At 44.8% G+C, this 21,368-nt stretch overlaps 3 protein-coding genes across 6 annotated transcripts in view; 2 read left to right on the top strand and 1 right to left on the bottom strand.

The window, feature by feature from the left end:
• Positions 1–21,368, bottom strand: part of F8 (coagulation factor VIII) — a 142,232-nt gene that overhangs the window by 1,263 nt on the left and 119,601 nt on the right. For 3 of the 4 annotated variants that reach the window (XM_061408901.1, XM_061408900.1, XM_061408902.1), the window contains 4 exons: positions 21,086–21,241; positions 9,245–9,389; positions 8,704–8,852; positions 8,046–8,222 (listed from right to left, as the gene is read on the bottom strand). In XM_061408901.1, the coding sequence (XP_061264885.1) occupies positions 8,046–8,222; positions 8,704–8,852; positions 9,245–9,389; positions 21,086–21,241 (627 nt within the window). Of the gene's footprint in view, positions 1–8,045; positions 8,223–8,703; positions 8,853–9,244; positions 9,390–21,085; positions 21,242–21,368 lie in introns of those variants that run through there. The other variant, XM_061408903.1, reaches the window with a different exon arrangement.
• LOC133242209 (histone H2A-Bbd type 2/3) lies at positions 12,181–12,957 on the top strand. Its single transcript, XM_061408329.1, is given in 2 exon segments — positions 12,181–12,302; positions 12,654–12,957. Coding segments are annotated over 2 exon segments (426 nt in total).
• Positions 13,865–18,825, top strand: F8A1 (coagulation factor VIII associated 1). The gene has a single exon (XM_061408906.1). It carries the CDS (start codon positions 13,901–13,903, stop codon positions 15,044–15,046), a length of 1,146 nt encoding a protein of 381 aa, XP_061264890.1. The 5' UTR covers positions 13,865–13,900; the 3' UTR covers positions 15,047–18,825.

Below are 21,368 nucleotides of genomic sequence, written 5' to 3'. Positions count from 1 at the left end.
CCTCTTTGCTAACCTGTAGGATTTCCCTGGTGGCTCAGATGGTAAAGCATCTGCGTGCAATGTGGGAGGACCCAGGTTCGATCCCTGGGTCAGAAAGATCCTCTGGAGAAGGAAATGGCAACCCTCTCCAGTACTCTTGCCTGGAAAATCCCATGGACAGAGGAGCGTGGTATGCTACAGTCCATGGGGTCGCAAAGAGTCAGACACGACTGAGCGACTTCACTCACTCATTCACTCACTTGCTAACCTGCTGTGGAGCCCTTGCTTCCAGCTATGGCTTACCTCTGAGAACATTCTCACCCACTTTCTCAACTAATTCAAGGAAGTTGTAAACATCATGGCATTTTACTCTGAACTACTTCAACCTGCCAAGACTTTGGGTTTAAACATTATCTCTTTAGAGAGCTCTTCATCTTCTGAAACAGGACTCTTGTTGACTCAATCTCGTCTAGATCACTTTTCTTTACAGCATTTGTTATCTTCTCATTTATCTTTTTACCTGCTTATTGACCATTACCTCTGTTTTCACCACCAAATGTCACTTCCATGACAGCAGAGGCCTTGGTCACTGATCTTCCATACATGCAAGAAATGCAGTATATACATAGCAAATATACTATAAACATTTGCTAGAGTTTGTGTGTTTGATAAAGCTTTTGGGAAACAAAGACATTCTTGGATAAATATGTTTGGTAAACTTTTGAAACCTGTACATCTTCTGTTAGGGTTATTCCTTGTTGTTTCCCCTCAAGAAACTGAAAGAATAACAGAAGGAACACTCACATCTTTAATGTACAACACACTCCTAGTCTCTGGTCTGTTTTTGTCCTTCATAATGTTGACATTTAAAAAGGCCTAGGACCATTGTGTTGATAACATCCCACATTTTAAATTTCTGTGACTATTTTCTTAATTATTAAATCTTAGTTCAACATGTTTAGTGAAAATATTAACTAGATGATGTGTATTTCCCACTGTATCATATCAAAGGACACATGATACTGATTCCTTCAGAGTTTGAGCCTTACTTAAGGTGGTGTCCACCACATCTCACTTAAATAAAGGTAATTACTTTCCTTTCCTTACAATCTGTGGGCTGAGGCTTTAATGCTGTATAAATATTCTCACAAAGGAGAAAAGGAAAGATATAAGCATCTGAATACAGAGTTCCAAAGAATAGCAAGGAGAGAGAAAAAAGCCTTCCTCAGTGATCAATGCAAAGAAATAGAGGAAAACAATAGAATAGAAAAGACTAGAGATCTCTTCAAGAAAATTAGAGATACCAAGGGAACATTTCATGCAAAGATAGGCTCGATAAAGGACAGGAATTGTATGGACCTAACAGAAGCAGAGGATATTAAGGAGAGGTGGCAAGAATACACAGAAGAACTATACAAAAAGATCTTCATGACCCAGATAATCACACACCTGATGGTGTGATCACACACCTAGAGCCAGACATCCTGGAATGTGAAGTCAAGAGGGCCTTAGAAAGCATCACTAAGAACAAAGCTAGTGGAGGTGATGGAATTCCAGTTGACCTATTTCAAATCCTAAAAGATGATGCTGTGAAAGTGCTGCACTCAATATGGCAGCAAATTTGGAAAACCCAGCAGTGGCCACAGGACTGGAAAAGGTCAGTTTTCATTCCAATACCAAAGAAAGGCAATGCCAAAGAATGCTCAAATTAGCACACAACTGCACTCATTCCACACGCTAGCAAAGTAATGCTCAAAATTCTCCAAGCCAGGCTTCAACAATACATGAACCGTGAACTTCCAGATGTTCAAGCTGGATTTAGAAAAGGCAGAAGAACTAGAGATCAAATTGCCAACATATGTTGGATCATTGAAAAAGCAAGAGAATTCCAGAAAAACAGCTACTTCTGCTTTATTGACTATGCCAAATCCTTTGATTCTGTGGATCACAACAAACTGTGAACAATTCTTCAAGAGATGGGAATACCAGACCACCTTACTTGACTCCTGAGAAATCTGTATGCAGGTCAAGAAGCAACAGAACTGGACATGAAACAACAGAATTGTTCCAAATTTGAAAAGGAGTACATCAAGGCTGTATATTGTCACCCTGCTTATTTAACTTCTGTGCAGAGCACATCGTGAGACATGCTGGGCTGGATGAAGCACAAGCTGGAATCAAGATTGCCAGGAGAAATATCAGTAACCTGAGATATGCAGATAACACCACCTTTATGGCAGAAAGTGAAGAACTAAAGAGCTTCTTGATGAAAGTGAAAGAGGAGAGTGAAAAAGTTAGCTTAAAACTCAACATTCAGAAATGAAGATCATGGCATCCGGTCCTATTACTTTATGGCAAATAGATGGGGAAACAGTGGAACCAGTGACAGACTTTATTTTCTTGGGATCCAAGATCACTGAAGATGGTGTTTGCAGCCATGTAATTAAAAGACGCTTGCTCCTTGGAAAAAAATCTATGACCAACCTAGACAGCATATTAAAAAGCAGAGACATTGCCGACAAAGGTCAGTCTAGTCAAAGCTATGGTTTTTCCAGTAGTCATGTATGGCTGTGTGAGTTGGACTATAAAGAAAGCTGAGCGCCGAAGAATTGATGCTTTTGAACTGTGGTGTTACAGAAGACTCTTGAGAGACCCTTGGACTGTAAGGAGATCCAACCAGTCCATCCTAAAGAAAATCAGTTCTGAATATTCACTGGAAGGACTTATGCTAAAGTTGAAACTCCAAAACTTTGGCCACCTGATGGGAAGAACTGACTCATTGGAAAAGACCCTGATGCTCAGAAAGATTGAAGGCAGGAGGAGAAGGGGATGACAGAGGATGAGATGGTTGGATGGCATCACCAACTCGATGGACATGAGTTTGAGCAAGATCCAGGAGTTGGTGATGGACAGGGAGGCCTGGCGTGCTGCAGTCCATGGGGTTGCAAAGAGTCAGACACGACTGAGTGACTGAACTGACTGACTGAAGATGTTCCAGCGTCCCCTAGCATCTTCATGGCTCCAGTCTTGGCATCTCTGAGAGGCAAGCTTCCTTTTACTAGGACATGCTATTTGGAAACCAAGACTCTTCTGGGTTAGCTGAGGCTCTGCTCCAGGCCAAGGCTCACATACAGTGTGTCTTCTCAGGTTGGACATTTTAATCTCATGGCAGAGAGCAGAGTCAGAAGAGAGTGAGCCAAATACATGATCACACTGAAAGTTTCTGTCCAAAATTGGTGTATATCATGTGCATTTACATTACGTTGGTCAAAATGAGTCCTATTCTCAAACCCGAAGTCAGTGAAGTTGTCAAAGAAGGAGGAAGTGAAAAATCAAGGATAATGCCTTTTACCTCATCTGCTATTTCTGTTCACTTGTCACCAGCAATACAGTGATTTTATGCGGCAGATATATAAGAGGTTTGGGTGGCTGGGTAGGTTTCTTAGTCTGTGAGCAACCTCTATTGTTGATAGAGAAAAGTGTAATTTTTTAAATAGATGGGGCAAGAAGATATGTTTTGTGATGGTTTTTGCTTTTCCAGAAAACTTTATTTCCACCACTTGACTTCTTTTTTTGTTAATCACCAAGTCTCCAAGAGATCTATCCTCCTTTACCAGAAACAGTGCCACCTCTAGTCCCACATATTTTCCATTCTTTTCCTTTCAGATCTCCAGAAGCCAAAGCTATGACACAGGAGAGCTCAAATATTAGTATTTTGTCACTGAGGGTCAGACTTTGTCTTTTTAGAAGTGATTTTCTCTGTGTTCTATCACAGTCTCTCCTGGACTCTCCTCTGCAGATCTAGCTTTGCATGTTTATTTTCTACTTACTTTTTGTAAATTGAAACTTACAGCATTCTTTGTCTTCTAGTTATTCTGTAAGTTATGAGTGGTTTTATTTGCAATATTTAAATATATATTTATATATAATTTATATATATTATATAATATATATTTATATATAATTTATAATATATTTATACATATACATATTTAAATATAGCTACAGACAGATATATTTGGTAAAGATTGAAGGCAGGGGAAGAAGGGGACGACAGAGGATGAGATGGTTGGATGGCGTCACCGACTCGATGGACATGAGTTTGAGCAAGATCCAGGAGCTGGTGATGGACAGGGAGGCCTGGTGTGCTGCAGTCCATGGGGTTGCAAAGAGTCGGACATGACTGAATGGCAGCCATTCTGTCCAGCGTGAGATGGTACATCATTGTGGTTTTGATTTGCATTTCTCTGATGATGAGTCATGTTGAGCATCTTTTCATGTGTTTGTTAGCCATCTGTATGTCTTCTTTGGAGAAATATCTGTTTAGTTCTTTGGCCCACTTTTTTTTTATCACTTCACTGCTTTATTTTATTATTATTATGTTTTTTACTTTACAATATTGTATTGGTTCTGCCACACATCAACATGAATCCACCATGGGTGTATGCGTGTTTCCCATCCTGAACCCCCCTCCCACCTCCCTCCCTGTACCATCCCTCCGGGTCATCCCAGTGCACCAGCCCCAGGTATTTGGCCCACTTTTTGTTTTGGTTGTTTATTTTTCTGGTATTGAGCTGCATGAGCTGCTTGTATATTTTTGAGATTAATTCTTTGTCAGTTATTTCCTTTGCTATTATTTTCTCCCATTCTGAAGGCTGTCTTTTCACCTTGCTTATAGCTTCCTTCATTGTGCAAAAGCTTTTAAGTTTAATTAGGTCCCATTTGTTTATTTTTGCTTTTATTTCCATCACTCTGGGAGGTGGATTATAGAGGATCTTGCTGTGATTTATGTCAGAGAGTGTTCTGCCTATGATTTCCTGTAAGAGTTTTATAGTTTCTGGTCTTACATTTAGATCTTTAATCCATTTTGAGTTTATTTTGTGTATGGTGTTAGGAAGTGTTCTAGTTTCATTCCTTTACAGGTGGTTGACCAGTAAATGGATTGTCTTTTCTCCATTGTATATTCTTGCCTCCTTTGTCAAAGATAAGGTGTGTGGATTTATCTCTGGGCTTTCTATTTTGTTCCATTGATCTATATTTCTGTCTTTGTGCCAGTGCCATACTGTCTTGATGACTGTAGCTTTGTAGTATAGTCTGAAGTCAGGCAGGTTGATTCCTCCAGTTCCATTCTTCTTTCTCAAGATTGTTTTGCCTATTTGAGGTTTTTTGTGTTTCCATACAAATTGTGAAATTGTTTGTTCTAGTTCTGTGAAAATACCATTGGTAGCTTGATAAGGATTTTGTTGTATCTATAGATTGCTTTGGGTAGTATACTCATTTTCACCATATTGAGTCTTCCATTCCATGAATATGGTATATTTCTCCATCTATTTGTGTCCTCTTTGATTTCTTTCATCAGTATTTTATAGTTTTCTATATATAGGTCTTTTGTTTCTTTAGGTAAATTTATTCCTAAGTATTTTATTTTTTTCATTGCAATGGTGAATGGAATTGTTTCCTTAATTTCTCTTTCTGTTTTCTCATTGTTAGTGTATAGGAATGCAAGAGATTTCTGTGTATTAATTTTATATCCTGCAACTTTACTATATTCATTGATTAGCTCTAGAATTTTCTGGTGGAGTCTTTAGGGTTTTCTATGTAGAGGATCATGTCATCTGCAGACAGTGAGAGTTTTATTTCTTCTTTTCCAATCTGGATTCCTTTTATTTCTTTCTTCTATGATTGCTGTGGTTAGGACTTCCCAAACTATGTTGAGTAGTAGTAGTGAGAGTGGTCATCCTTGTCTTGTTCCTGATTTTAGAGAAAATGCTTTCAGTTTTTTGCCATTGAGGATAATGTTTGCTGTGGGTTTGTCATATATAGCTTTTATTATGTTGAGGTATGTTCCTTTTATGCCTGCTTTCTGGAGAGTTTTTATCCTAAATGGGTGTTAAATTTTGTCAAAGGCTTTCTCTGCATCTATTGAGATAATCATATTTTTACCTTTCAATTTGTTAATATGGTATATTACATTGATTGATTTGCAAATATTGAAGAATCCTTGCATGCCTGGGTTAAAGCCCACTTGGTCATGATGTATGATCTTTTTAATATGTTGTTGGATTCTGTTTGCTAGAATTTTGTTACGGATTTTTGCATCTATGTTCATCAGTGATATTGGCCTGTAGTTTTCTTTTTTTGTGGCATCTTTGTCTGGTTTTGGTATTAGGGTGATGGTGGCTTCATAGAAGGAGTTTAGGAGTTTACCTTCCTCTGCAATTTTCTGGAAGAGTTTGAGAGTAGGATAGGTGTTAGCTCTTCTCCAAATTTGTGGTAGAATTCACCTGTGAAGCCATCTGGTCCTGGGCTTTTGTTTGTTGGAAGATTTTTGAGTGCAGTTTTAATTTCTGTGCTTGTACTTGGTGTGTTCAGATTTTCTATTTCTTCCTAGTTCAGTTATCGAAGGTTATACTTGTCTAAGAATTTTTCCATTTCTTCCAAGTGGTCTATTTCATTGGCATATAATTGCTCATAATAGTCTCGTGATTTTTCGTATTTCTGTGTTGTCTGTCGTGATTTATTCACTTTCATTTCCAATTTTATTGATTTGGTTATTCTCCCTTTGTTTCTTGATGAGCCTGGCTAATGGTTTGTCTATTTATCTTCTCAAAGAAATAGATTTTCGTTTTGTTGATTTTTGCTATAGTCACCTTCATTTCTGCTCTGATTTATGATTTCTTTCCTTCTACTAACTTTGCAGGTCTTCTATTCTTCTTTTTCCAATTGATTTAGGTGTAAAGTTAGGTTGTTTATTTGATGTTTCTCTTGTTTCCTGAGGTAGGCTTGTATTACTATGAACTTCCACCTTTGTGCTGCTTTTACTGAATCCCATAGGTTTTGGGCTGTCTTGCTTTCATTTTCATTTGCTTCTATGCGTATATTGATTTCCTTTTTTATTTCTTCCATGATCTGTTGGTTATTCAGAAGTGTGTTTTTTATCCTCCCTATGTTTGTATTGTAATAGTTTTTTTTTCCTCTTGTTGACATCTAATCTTACCACATTGTGATGATTTGTTTTGAATTAAAATTTGTATATATTGTGTGTGTGGTATCTTCATTCTTTTGCATGTGACTATACAGTTTTACTGGGGCTTCCTAGGTGGCTTAGTGGTAAGGAACCCACCTGCCAATGCAGGAGATGCAAGACATGTGGGTTTGATTCCTGGGTCAGCAGGATCCCCTGGAGAAGGAAATGGCAACCCACTCCAGTATTCTTGCCTGGAAAATCCCATGGACAGAGGAGCCTGGTGGGCTACAGTCCATAGGTTGCCAAGATATTTGATCAGTCAGCTCTCCTGGGTCTCCAGCTTGCTGACTTAACCTGCAGATCTTGTTAGCCTCTATAATCATGTGAGTCAATTGGTTCTGTTTCTCTGGAGAATCCTTACTAACATACTCATATAAGTGGAACTATACACCATTTGTAGTTTTATATATGCTGTATTTCATTTAGCATGTTTTCAAGGTTCATCCATGTTTTAACATGTATCAAAGATACACCCTCTTTAAAATAGGAATCTCCTCTAAAACATATATTATCAATACTCTAGTCCACTACACTGCCAGAAGCATAAGTGTTTAATTCAGCCTTGAGGGAACAAGAAATTCTTCTTGGAGGAGATCATGTCTATCTGAGGCTTGAAAAAATGAGCCAGGTGAAAGGATCAATAGGAAGCACCTAAAAAAATGTCCTAGGTAGAAGAAATAGTATGTATACAAGTGTAGTGTGAGAAAGAACATGGTGTTTTTAGAGACCTGAGGGTTTCTTAGTATGAGTGGGACTTAGAGAGTAAAGCAGCAAGTGGCAAGAGACTGCACTAGGAGATTGGTAAGGTTCATGCCATGGTTAATTCTTGATGAATCTAAGTTGAGTTGTTGCTGCTGATACAGATCATTAAGCATTCTGTGAATAAACTCTTATTTTTCTTCACCCCTCTGATGCTTGCCACAATCTTGAATGACATCAACATCCCTGAGGATAATCAACTTTTGGCTCTACTCTGCCTTTCATAGTGTCCTAAATGTCAAGTGCTAAGAGAAGTTTTGTGCCTATGAGATCAGCATACCTTCACTTTGCCATTCTGAAGAAATGGAGTCCAGTTATGGCCATCTTGACTACTGGATATGAGGAACTCCTTCACATACATGCTGGTAAGCAGAGATTTCACCCCTTGGGTAGTTATTCCTGTAACTCTCATTGTCTTCTGGAAGTCCACTTGTAGCCACTCTTTTGGATTATTCACCTGGGGAAGTTAGAGTAGTGTCTTGTTGATCACTATTTGCTCCCAGAAATCACCAAATGCCTTCTTAATCATAACTCAGCACTTATCACTCTGCATATTAATTATCTGTTTGCCAGTCCCCCGTATTAGACTCAAAGCAAGCAACTGGGGTTGCCCACTTATAGCTGCCCAGTAAATGTTCACTGAATGAATGTATGAGCAATATACAGACTGACAAATATTAGCCCAGTACTGCATACAGATATTTTGTTTCCAGAAGGAAATGATCCCTTTCCCCCAATGAATGTTGTGTGAATGCACATGGCACATCCACTAAATATCTGTGGGGTTTTCCGTGCATAGTCACTTTTCCTTGACACTCTTGGTGGGAACAACCAGATGACATAAGTAGCTGAAGAAAGAGTTCAGAGCTGTCCCTATTCTTTCCCAACCACTGCTCCTTATTCTGAATCAGTTAAATGGTAAATTTGTTCCCTCTTACCTGGGGCCTCCAGGCATTTGTCCTCCCTTGAAGGTTAAGTCGGGCTTGTGAAGGAGACCAGGTGGCAAACATGTTGCGTAAGTGGGATGAGGCAGTAATCTGTGTATCTGATATAGCTTTATTCTCCATTCCCAGTGGCATGTTGCAACCTTGAAGAAATGGAACAAGAGTGTCATCACAAGAACAGGTTGCAGCCAAAGTTCTGCCTCCACTGACATTCTAGTTGTCATCACGACATCATTTTCCAGGCATTAACTTTTGCATGTTATTGTTAACATGCCCTGGATTTTCTGGTCAGCTCTGCTAAGCTCTGTTGGGCTTTTATTTGCCTTGTTAATAGTCTTGTAGGATATGGCTGACCTTGGGGAATTCCATGGTTAGGATGAGCAAGTGATGGGTTTGCCCAGGACTGTACTGGTTTTAGCATTGAGACTTCTGTGTCCTGGGAAACACCTCCCTCCCCGTCTCAGGAAAACTAGTATGGCTAGTCATACTGCCCATGGTTGGGAGAAGGAAGTACATGGGATGACTTGAAACTTACTGTTTAAATCACAGCCCATCAACTCCATGCGAAGAGTGCTGCGGATGCTGTAATGAGTTGGGTGCAAACGGATATATCTAGCAATAATTGGAGGGTTAAAAATATTGTGTTTTACTCCAGATGAATCCACATTACCAAAGAACACCTGTAAAATGAAGAAAGAATAAGAAGCAATTCCTCCCAATCAAGTTTTTTCTTCTAAATTTGTTTGTGCATGTCTCAACAGCTCCCTGGTGGCTCAAATGGTATAGAATCTGCCTGTGATCCAGGAGACTTGGGTTTGATCCCAGGGCCAGGAAGATCCACTGGAGAAAGGAATGGCAACCCTCTCCAGTATTCTTGCCTGGAGAATTCCATGGACAGAGGAGCCTGGTTGGTCCCAGGCCATGGGGTCACAAAGAGTCAGACATGGCTGAGTGACTAACACATTCACTTTTCAACATCACCCAACACTCAAAACCATCCTGGCTAGACAGGTGTTAGAATACAAAGGATGAAGGAGAAAAATTATAGGAAGAAGAGTGGATCAAGGGAAATTATGTCTGTGCAGGTGAAGTAGTCTACCCTTGGGGTAGACTGTAAAATGTTCATCAAACTCCTAATTTATCCACCCCCTCCTTTCCAACTTCGTAACCATAAGTTTGTTTTCTACACTTGTGACTATTTCTGTTTTTAAATAAGTTCATGTGCACCTTTTTATTTAGATTCCACATATAAGCAATATCATGTGATATTTGTCTTTCTCTGTCTGACTTACTTTACTCATTATGTCAATCTCTGGGCACAGCATTATTTTTGATAAATAGATCAGCTTCATTTTAACCTCAATTCTTATGTCTTGATTAGGAAGACATAGGAAGACAAAGTATCTAGATATTTAATGCAATCCCTATGGAACTCACTATGCTCCATTTTACAGGAATGTAATAGCCAACCCTAAATAGATATGGAATTTCAAGGGACCCTGAATAGCCAAAATAATCCTGGAAAGAAGAAAAAAGTTGGAGGACTCAATTCCGGATTTCAAAACTTAGTCCAAAGCTATAGTTATTAAAACTGTGTGGTATTAGAGTAAGGATAAACACACAGCTCAGTGGAATAAAGAATCTGGAAATAAACTCATCAGTTTATTCATGTATATAAAGCCCAAAGAGTTGAAAACAAGCATTCAAAAAGAACCCGTACAGGAATGTCCACCACAGTAGGCACAAGAGAGAAGTCACCTAAATGTCCATCCACTGCTGAGGAGATACAAAACATGTGTGGTCTAGCCATACAGTTCAGTTCAGTTCAGTTCAGTCAGTTCAGTTGCTCAGTCATGTCCGACTCTTTGTGATCCCATGAATCACAGCATGCCAGGCCTCCCTGTCCATCACCAACTCCCAGAGTTCACTCAGACTCACGTCCATTGAGTCAGTGATACCGTCCAGCCATTTCATCCTCTGTCGTCCCCTTCTCCTTCTGCCCCCAATCCCTCCCAGCATCAGGGTCTTTTCCAATGAGTCAACTCTTCGCATGAGGTGGCCAAAGTACTGGAGTTTCAGCTTTGGCATCATTCCTTCCAAAGAAATCCCAGGGCTGATCTCCTTCAGAATGGACTGGTTGGATCTCCTTGCAGTCCAAGGGACTCTCAAGAGTCTTCTCCAACACCACAGTTCAAAAGCATCAATTCTTTGGCGCTCAGCCTTCTTCACAGTCTAACTCTCAAATCCATACATGACCACAGGAAAAACCATAGCCTTGACTAGACGGACCTTTGTTGGCAAAGTAATGTCTCTGCTTTTGAATATGCTATCTAGGTTGGTCATAACTTTCCTTCCAAGGAGTAAGCATCTTTTAATTTCATGGCTGCAATCACCATCTGCAATGATTTTGGAGCCCCCAAAAATAAAGTCTGACACTGTTTCCACTGTTTCCCCATCTATTTCCCATAAAATGATGGGTCTGGATGCCTTGATCTTCATTTTCTGAATGTTGAGCTTTAAGCCAACTTTTTCACTCTCCTCTTTCACTTTCATCAAGAGGCTTTTTAGTTCCTCTTCACTTTCTGCCATAAGGGTGGTGTCATCTGCATATCTGAGGTTATTGATATTTCTCCCGGCAATCTTGATTACAGCTTGTGTTTCTTCCAGCCCAGCGTCTCTCATGATATCCTCTGCATATAAGTTAAATAAGCAGGGTGACAATATACAGCTTTGACGTACTCCTTTTCCTATTTGGAACCAGTCTGTTGGTCCATGTCCAGTTCTAACTGTTGCTTCCTGACCTGCATACAGATTTCTCAAGAGGCAGGACAGGTGGTCTGGTATTCCCATCTCTTTCAGAATTTTCCACAGTTTATTGTGATCCACACAGTCAAAGGCTTTGGTGTAGTCAATAAAGCAGAAATAGATGTTTTTCTGGAACTGTTTTGCTTTTTCCATGATCCAGCGGATGTTGGCAATTTGATCTCTGGTTCCTCTGCCTTTTCTAAAACCAGCTTGAACATCAGGAAGTTCACGGTTCATGTATTGCTGAAGCCTGGCTTGGAGAATTTTGAGCATTACTTTACTAGCATGTGAGATGAGTGCAATTGTGTGGTAGTTTGAGCATTCTTTGGCATTGCCTTTCTTTGGGATTGGAATACCATACAGTGGAATACTATTCATCCAGGAAAAGGAAAGAAGTGCTGATTTGTGCTACCACGTGCATGGGCCCTATGCTCAGTGACAGCAGCCAGACACAGAAGGCCACCTATTTATTGTTTGGCTCCATCTCTGGGAAGTCTCCAGAACAGGCAAAGGGCTGTGGATAGAAACCTGATGAGTGCTTGCCTGAGGACTACGGGGGTGGGGTGGGGGAAACTGCAGGAGGGGGCAGTGGGGAGTCACTGCCTGGTCGGTACAGGGGTTTCTCTTTGTGGTGGTGCCAACGTTCTGGAACTAGACACAGTGGTGATGGTGGCCCACCACCACCAGTGTATACTTGGTGCCACTGGGTGGTCTGCTGCCTTCTCCGTACAAAGGTCTCCTTCCGTGGAAAGAGAGAGTTCCGACAAAGAGAGGGTCCAGTGGGCAGGGTGAGCAGGATTCTGCCAGCGTCATGTCTTTGCAGGCTCAGGCCTGCGGGGGTCAGGGTGGGGTAGGGGGCATGGGAAATCGGTGATCTCAGGGAGTCTGCCTGTCACAGACTGTGTGCCCCGACCAATGAGGGGCCAGTCCATGGTTGCTAGGATACGGAGTAGAGGTCTGAGAGTACCGTTTGTCTTGAGAGGATGGGACCAGCTGACTCATCCCGCCGCATCTCATTTCACCGCATCTCATCCTGCCACATATCATTCCACCACACCTCATCCCACTGCATCGCAAAGCGAGGCCTCGGAGAAAGCGGGCTCAAAGGTCAGCATGCCAAGTAAAAGGGGCCGTTGAAGGTCATCTGGTCTCCACTCCCACACCGCCCGTGCTGAGTTGTCTTTCTCCGTGAGCCACATGGAGCGCCTCCTGTGGGAAGGCCACTATGCCCAGCGCCTGAGTTCGTCCGCACCCATCTTCCTAGCAGCCATCATGTAGCACCTGACTGCCAAGGTCCTGGAGCTGGCAGGCAACGAGGCCCAGAACAGCGGTCAGAGGCGCATCACCCCAGAGCTGGTGGATACAACAGTCCACCATAACGTTCTGCTCAGCAGCTCTTTTGGGATGACAACCATCTCCCTGGTGGCCCTAGCCTGGCACTAGCTGCTCAACCACACCCGGGTCCCAGGTCCCCGGCACCCAGACAGGCCTCCCCCCCGGCTGTCGGGTGCCAGGCCTGCTCACTGACCGACCGCACAGCCCGGTGCCTCGGGCCCAGTCATGTCGAATCAGTAAGTGTTTCAAGACATCCCTGTTTGTGCTTCAGTCACTTGGCCTGGGAGGTGGTGGTGGGACACCCCTCCTTCGAGAGGTGGGGGTCGGGGGTCTGACTGGAGCGGAGGGGGAGTGTTGTGGGTATGGGTGGAGTCAGGGATGGCAGGCAGAGAGGAGCGGTCGCCCACGGTGACAGTGCATGCAGTGGCCCTGGTGAGAGAAGCTGGCTGTGGCGGGGGTGCGGTGGAGTGGGGTCTGTAGGGGAGGCCAGGGAAAGGAGGGCTCCCCCCTTGGATCTGAGCAAGTAGGACCAAGGCCAACTCCCCAGAGGGACCAGGGTCCTGGTGGCGATGTTCAAGACCGAGAGGACGGCGTCGTGGTAGGGTGAAAGTGCCAAGGTGACAGACCGCCCCGCAGCGTGGGATGCAGGGATGGTGGACAGCGTGCTTGACAGGGGTTCCCATGGCCATAGGGCCTAGATGCCCATGGGGGCAGGGGCCTAGACCACGAGACTGCGGCAGAATGGGGACTTGGGTGGGCGGGACACAACCCGCACGTATGCAAAGTCGGAATCAGGGTCACCCGGGATCACCAGTTGACTTTTTGGTCGTGTGCCTTTAGAGATGCCTGGAGATGCCCTGCTTGGCAACCTGTGGGAGCAAGCTATAACCTAGCAACGGCCGGCTCCCCGCCAGGACCCGCTATTTGCATACGGCGCCGGCAACCAATCACGGCCCCACCTCCGCGCCCGCTCTTTTGCATATCACCCCGGCGACGGGAGCGTCTGGGCGGCCGCACCGGCGCCATCGCGCTGTGGGCCCGAGCCGGACGCATGGCACGTCGCCGGTCGCCGCCCGGTCGCGTCAGCGCGCCTGGAAGCGCCGGGGCGGCGAAGATGGCGGCTTCCGCGGCCGGCCTGGGCGGCGGCGGCGCGGGCCCAGGGCCCGAGCCAGGGGACTTCCTGGCGCGCTACCGTCAGGTGTCCAACAAGCTCAAGAAGCGGTTCCTGCGGAAGCCGAACGTGGCGGAGGCCGGCGAGCAGTTCGCCCAGCTCGGCCGCGAGCTGCGCGCCCAGGAGTGCCTGCCGTACGCGGCCTGGTGCCAGCTGGCGGTGGCGCGCTGCCAGCAGGCGCTCTTCCACGGGCCCGGCGAGGCGCTGGCGCTGACAGAGGCCGCGCGCCTCTTTCTGCGGCAGGAGCGCGACGCGCGCCAGCGCCTGGCCTGCCCCGCCGCCGCCGGGGAGGCCCTGCAGGCCGCTGCCGCCGCGCTGGGCGCCGCCGTGCGCCTGCACCTGGAGCTCGGGCAGCCGGCCGCGGCCGCCGCGCTCTGCCTTGAGCTGGCGGCCGCCCTGCGCGACCTGGGCCAGCCGGCCGCCGCCGCTGGCCACTTCCAGCGCGCCGCGCAGCTGCAGCTGCCCCAGCTGCCCCTGGCCGCCTTGCAGGCGCTCGGCCACGCCGCGTCCTGCCAGCTGCTGGCGCGGGACTACAGCGGCGCGCTGGCGCTCTTCACGCACATGCAACGCCTGGCACGGGAGCTCGGCGGCATCCCTTCGCAGCCCCCGCCCCCGCAGCCCGCAGCCCCCGGACCTCCGCTCCCTCCCGGCGCGGGGCCGCCGGCTGCAGCCGCCCCGGCCGCGCTGGGCGCCTTCGCCGACGTGCTGGTCCGCTGCGAGGTGTCCCGCGTGCTGCTGCTGCTGCTCCTGCAGCCGCCGCCCGCCAAGCTCCTACCGGAGCACGCGCACACCCTGGAGAAGTATGCCTGGGAGGCCTTCGACGGCCACGGGCAGGACAGCAGCGGCCCGCTGCCCGAGGAGCTCTTTCTGCTGCTACAGTCCTTGGTCATGGCCACGCACGAGAAGGACACGGAGGCCGTCAAGTCGCTGCAGGTGGAGATGTGGCCCCTGCTGAGCGCCGAGCAGAACCACCTCCTGCACCTCGTTCTGCAGGAAACCGTCTCCCCTTCTGGCCAGGGGATCTGACGAATCCCTGACAGGAACCCAGCCACGCTGTGCCTGTTCCTGAAACTCACGCACCGGCCTGAGCCTTTGCGGGAGCATGAAAGATCTTGATCCCGCCGCTTCTGCCTCTGCAGTGTATCTTACTTGTCTTGCCACCGGAGGAATGTAGTTGACTAAAGTCACCTTGTTTCCATAACAGTGGCAGAAAAAAAACCCATATAATAGAATCGGAGGACACAGCTCACCTCACCAGAAATTTCAACATAAACGAGAATCCCTTGGGTTCCTTTCACCCAATTGTCCCCCCAACCCGCTTCCCACCCCCCAGAAGGCTCCCCTTTCCCAACATCCTTGTTTCACACAGGATTTATTTGCATAGCTCTGGCTCGGAACTCTAGCTGCATGATTTTTTTTCATGGTGATTTTGATTCCTTAGCGTATTGTGATGTCTGCCTGCGTGATCGTCCAGTTCCTCCTTTGTTCAATGCGCCTCATACGTTGGAATCATTGTATTCAGTACTCCGCGGTTGTCACTACAGCCCTCAATACATGATAAAGCCTTTCTGACTCTCCTGACTTGTGGTTTAGATTTATCTCCTCTGTAAAATGGGAATAGCTTATCTACTTGTCAGAAGGCAGAAGCACAAACAGATAGTTCCCTTTTAGATCCGAGGTGGATTCATTCACTCAAAATGGACACTGCCTATGAATCTACAGAGATCATTTGCGATGTGGTCCTTAGCTGCAATGTGTATGTTTTCGGTACAAACGGGGTGGGCCTGGGAGTAGGGGAGAAGGCGGGGTGAGCTCCAGCGCAATGGTGTCAGATGTGCACTGGAGTTTTCAGTTGCGGTTGTTCCGAGAGGTCCAGGTAATCCATATGGGCAGGTTTTACTTGTAGTATGGACCCTTCTACAAATCTTCAACTCAAATATATCAAATCAGCATGCTTCTTTGGTCTAGTGTGATCAGGTATATGCCAGACTGTACCCTTGGTCCCCAGAAGCAGGATGGCGTTCCATTTTTAGACACTAGATTTCTGGTCCAAATGATACATGCAAACTGACTTAGCTGTTTTCTCAGGTTTTCTTTAGCGCTGAGTGTGGTGACAAGAACTCTTTAGAATATATTCTCATTCTCAGCCATTCAGTTTGGGAAAATGCATCTTTTAGGCCGAAGTTGTAGACAGCACTAATCTTTTGTGGGTGAGTTTTAAGCACTCAGTTTGGGAATCTATCTTGCTTTTGCATATTTGGTGGGGAAGGGGAATATGTGGAGTGTTGTATGACATAAGTGCCCCCAAATGGGTGGGACTTTTAGGGTATGCTTTTGGACCTCTATTTCAGCAGTGTAGAAGCAATGGCTAAGCAAGTATAGGGGAGCCCACTGGAGACATATGCAGGCACCCCTCCTGTGCCCTCACGTGGCTGCCAGGCAGGGTCCTTCCAAGCCCTAAAAGCCCAGTCCAACTTATTGCCAAGGCGGTGAGGGTGAACGCTCCCTTGTGTGTTTGCTTTTTCTGGGACACTCAGCCCTGGCTGCCTCCCTTACTGTCCTTAGGACAAGAATGCTCAGGAATGAATTATGGAGTGTGCCTGGTGAGAGCATTTGGGTTTAGGTGCAAAGTAAAGCCTCCTTTGTTGTTGTTTAGTCACTAAGTCATGTCTGACTCTTTGTGACCCCATGGACTGTAGCCCACCAGCCTCCTCTGTCCATAGGATTTCCCAGGCAAGAATACTGGAGTGGGCAGCCATTGCCTTCTCCAGGGAATTTTCTCAAGCCAGGGATGAAACCTGCATCTCCTTCACTGGCAGATAGATTTTTATTACTGAGCCACCAGTGTAGCCCTTAAAAGCTTGCTTTGAGGGAGTGAGGTGAGGAATTACCACAGAGCCTGGATTTGCATATTCAAGCCTAACTTTAGAAAACACTGAAGGCTGTTTTCTGTTTGCCATTGGCTCATTTATGTGTCTTCCTTAGATACTTTGTAGTACAGAGAGCTGGGCTAAGGCCACATCAGTTATTTTGACAGAATTTTCTTGCTATATATCATCACCTGGTGTCAACATTAACACTGATTTCTAACACAACCAAAGATAAATATTTTAAAAGGACAGGATTAGTGTTCTTTTAAACTTGAAAACCAGAGGGAAAGATCTGCATCATTGGCAGTTCAAAATTCACATTCAAAATATTATGAAATATTGAAAATAGTGGCCAGTGAAGCAATGATCTTTAAAAGGTGTTGGGTTCTTTTGCTCCCTTTATGAGGGACTTTCTGTGATGAGACGTTGCTTATGAAAAAATATTTTGCATGTGAATGGTTGCCCAGGTGGTTTACACCTGGTTTCCTGGGGTTTCCAGGTGGTAAAGAATCTGCCTGCCAATGCAGGAGAGCAAGAGACTCGGGTTTGATCCCTGGGTGGGGAATATCCCCTGGAGAAGGAAATGGCTACCCACTCCAGTATTCTTGCCTGGAAAATAAAATGGACAGAGGAGCCTGGCAGGCTATAGTCCTTGGGGCTGCAAATGACTGAGGGACTGAGCATGTGGATGGTACAAAGACTTTTAAACATTTGAGAACCATTATACTGGAGGAAGATGACTAAGACTGAAATGTGTAAATTAATCAGGCATGCTCTGGGATGACAGAGTTCTGGTTAGTGTGAACTGTAGAGACATCTCTATTGCCATTAGACTAGACCACCAGTCCAGAAACTTGTTTGGTAGAGGAGATGGAGATATTTCAGTTTTTTTGATCCAACTAAACATTCAGTGACTAATATACTATGACTAAGGGAGGTTTTCCCAGGAATGCAGCACTGAGTTGTACTGGAGCCAGCTAGGACTAGCTTGTGAGAAGCAATTGTGGCTGGCTGCTCCCAAATCTGCGTTCAGTGACCTTGCATCAGCAGCTTGAAATCAGGTATGATGGGAAATACTTACATCATGGAAATCCGCAGATGTTACAAATAAAGGCCCTTCCCCTGACTGTCCTCCATTTTGCCCCAGAGCTGGTTGTTAAACATTCGCCAGCCCGCCATTGAATGAGAGTATAATTTACAGCAAAGAGAATAAACGTGATCATATCCAAGATGCTGAAAAAGCACTTGATGAGTTTCTACAGCCTTTCCAAATAAAGTAGGAGCAAGAAACTTTTAAAATGTGATAAAAAAATATTTGAAACTAACAGTGAACATTATATTGAACAGTGAAATATGGGATCCATTCCCATTAAAGTCAGAAGCAAGAAATACTCATTTATAATAAAGATAATTTATCTATATACATATCTATCAAACTTCAGACAAAAGAATAAAGAGCATTTTGCTCACCACCCAAGTCTACAAAGACTGATCTGCTGCAGCTGGTGATAGGGTACTGGGTGTTCAGAAGAAGAGATTAACAGGATAACAGGATGAGGCACTGTGTGTTTCAGAACTTAAACACTGTGTGTTTCAGAAAACTCAAGATGATAACAGGATACTCTGTGCTTTGGACAGACAGGTCCTTAAGTAGTTAATATGCATTTCAAGAAGAATTGTAATGAACCCTGCTTTTTGCATCTTCCCATACATAGAAAAACAGTATAACCATGAACTTGAAGCATCTGTTCTTTGTGAGTAGCAGTAATATTTCACCAAGATGTATGTCTGACTACATGTATGCCTTAACAGCAAAACATGTAAACTAGCTTCCCCTCACCTCTTTGGAGCAGCTCCCAGAGCTATGTGAGAGACTTGTCTCCCAGACTATATTCCTCAGTAAGACCCTGAATAAAATTTAACTCACAGCTTTAACATTGTGCATTTTTCTTTTAGTTGACAACACAATATATACATATTTATGTGTCTGTGTATATATCTCTGATTATACATATATTAATCACAAAAACATTTAGAGTGATTATTATTTTCTGTTTACCAGGGCCTGTTAGCACAATCCCCTGGAGAAGGAAATGGCAACCCACTCCAATATTCTTACCTGGAGAATTCCATGGACAGAGGAACCTGGTGGGCTACAGTCCATGGGGTCACAAGAGTCTGACATGGAAGTCATCATAATGTCTTCCATGTAATGGAGCAGTATGGTGTTCTGTGGGATGTCAATATATTTGGGGTCTCTAGGGTCTATATTGGGCTTTCCTTGTGGCTCAGTTGGTAAAGAATCTGCCTGCAATGCAGGAGACCTGGGTTCAATCCCTGGGTTGGGAAGATCCCCTGGAGAAGGGGATCCACTTCAGTGGCTACCCACTCCAGTATTCTGGCCTAGAGAATTTCATGCGACCATGGGGTTGCAAAGAGTCGGACAGGACTGAGTGACTTTCATTTCACTTTCAGGGTCTATATTATGATAAGGAACAAAGGAACTGACATCGCTTTGAGGCATCAACCATAAAGTTCATACTCGTGTTCCCACTTCGTAAATGCAAATCTATTCTGACTTTCGTTGTCAGTGTGAATGAAGAAGAAAGCATCCTCCAGGTCTGTGGTTCCATATCAGGTACCTGGTGCTGTGTTAATTTGCTCCAGAGGAGATACCACACTTAGAGTTGTGATTTTTTTTTATCACCACCTGACTAAATTTGTGATGATCTGTCACTTTTCCATGACTCATCTGGCTTTTGTTAGTGGCCACTTAGTGGCCTAAGGAGACTAGCCACTGGGTTGGAAGGCAACTATTCCAGGTGGAGCAACTGAAAGACTTGTGTGCACAGCAGGGATGACTGCTTCAGAGACTGGGGAAAGGTCACCTCCTTCAGCAGAGAAGATTTAGGGCAATTTAGAGGTTTGCAGTTCACAGCCTCATTCATGTCTGCCTAAATGTACCCACCCCAGGTCTCAGAGTTCCACCCGTTTCCACCAGTACCATTACCTTAGCATAACAACCATATCAGGGCTGACCATTTAATTGTGACTGCAACTCTGCAATTCACATGCTTTGCTCCTAGGTTTGGTATAAAGTCCAAGTATCTGCCTATAACCCCAGGACATGGAAGACTCCTCCAGAACTCCATGATTCCATCAAGAATCTATCTATCTATCTATCTATATATATGTTCATGGATGTTCTTTGTATATATTCATAACATTTAATTTCTTCCCTCCCCATGTATGCTGAAAAAGAAGATGCATACTCAATTGTGTCCAACTCTGCAACCCTGTGAACTAGATCCTGCCAGGCTCCTCTGTCCATGGGATTTCCCAGGCAAGAATACTGGAGTGGGTTGCCATTTTCTTCTCCAGGGGATCTTCCCACCCAGGGATTGAACCCGAGTTTCCCGTGTCTCCTGCATTGCAGGTGGGTTCTTTACCACTGAGCCACCTGGGAAGCCCGGACATGAAAAAAATCCAGGTCACTCTACTGTCAGATGATGCTAAACTGGTTGCCATAGCAACCAGATGCTACTAACTTCCCAATGTCTTCCTTCCTTATCTGAAACTCATCCTATTGTATCACCGATGACAATCTGAGAAATTGTGATGCCACCACATGTCATGGGTTATTCAACATCCAATCTTCTCCCTAAGTAAGGAATTATACCTATCTTCCTTGAATATATTAGCAACATAGTCCTAGAATTCCATTTGTAGTGTCTGTTTCCTGGGGCTACATAAGAGATCCTTCATACTACCTTTTTTGTCCATAGGTCCATCATCACTCTATTGCCTATGAATGGAAAATGCTTTTTGGGGGGGCCAAGATGTTGAAGCCGAAACTCCAATACTTTGGCCACCTGATGTGAAGAGCTGGCTCATTTGAAAAGACCCTGATGCTGGGAAAGATTGAAGGCGGGAGGAGAAAGGGACAACAGAGTACGAGATGGTTGAATGGCATCACTGACTCAATGGACACGAGTTTGGGTAAACTCTGGGAGTTGGTGATGGACAGGGAGGCCTGGTGTGCTGCTGTTCATGGGGTCACAAAGAATCAGACACAACTGAGTGACTGAACTGAACTGAAGTTTCTAGAAACTGTGAGTGTTTGTTCCATATCTGAAATCTGTCAAAAGCTCCTCAAAAGATTCAAGCATTCTCTTGAAAAGGACTAATTACATACCATTAAGGTCCCAGTGGAGTTCCCCCGATAACCCTGCCACCGCTGTCCATCGAGGCTGTACATGATGATAAACTGAGAGATGTACAGGCTGGAGAACTTCTGCCGGGCACCCTGTGTCAGGATGCTGTGAATAATCATCGGCGCCAACAGATCCACCTGCCGATGAAAGCAACACTTGGTTTTACATGGAGGTATGTGCCATATTCTGAAATGATTTCTCTGCTTAAGAAGAATCTGCTTCGATAGAGAGAAGCCCAATATTCTCTTGGAGGTGCAAGTGCAA

This window comes from Bos javanicus, chromosome X, assembly GCF_032452875.1.
Source record: "Bos javanicus breed banteng chromosome X, ARS-OSU_banteng_1.0, whole genome shotgun sequence".
Taxonomy (NCBI): Eukaryota; Metazoa; Chordata; class Mammalia; order Artiodactyla; family Bovidae; genus Bos; species Bos javanicus.
The sequence above is the reverse complement of the archived record's forward strand: the minus strand, read 5'-3'. Positions and strand labels throughout refer to the sequence as shown.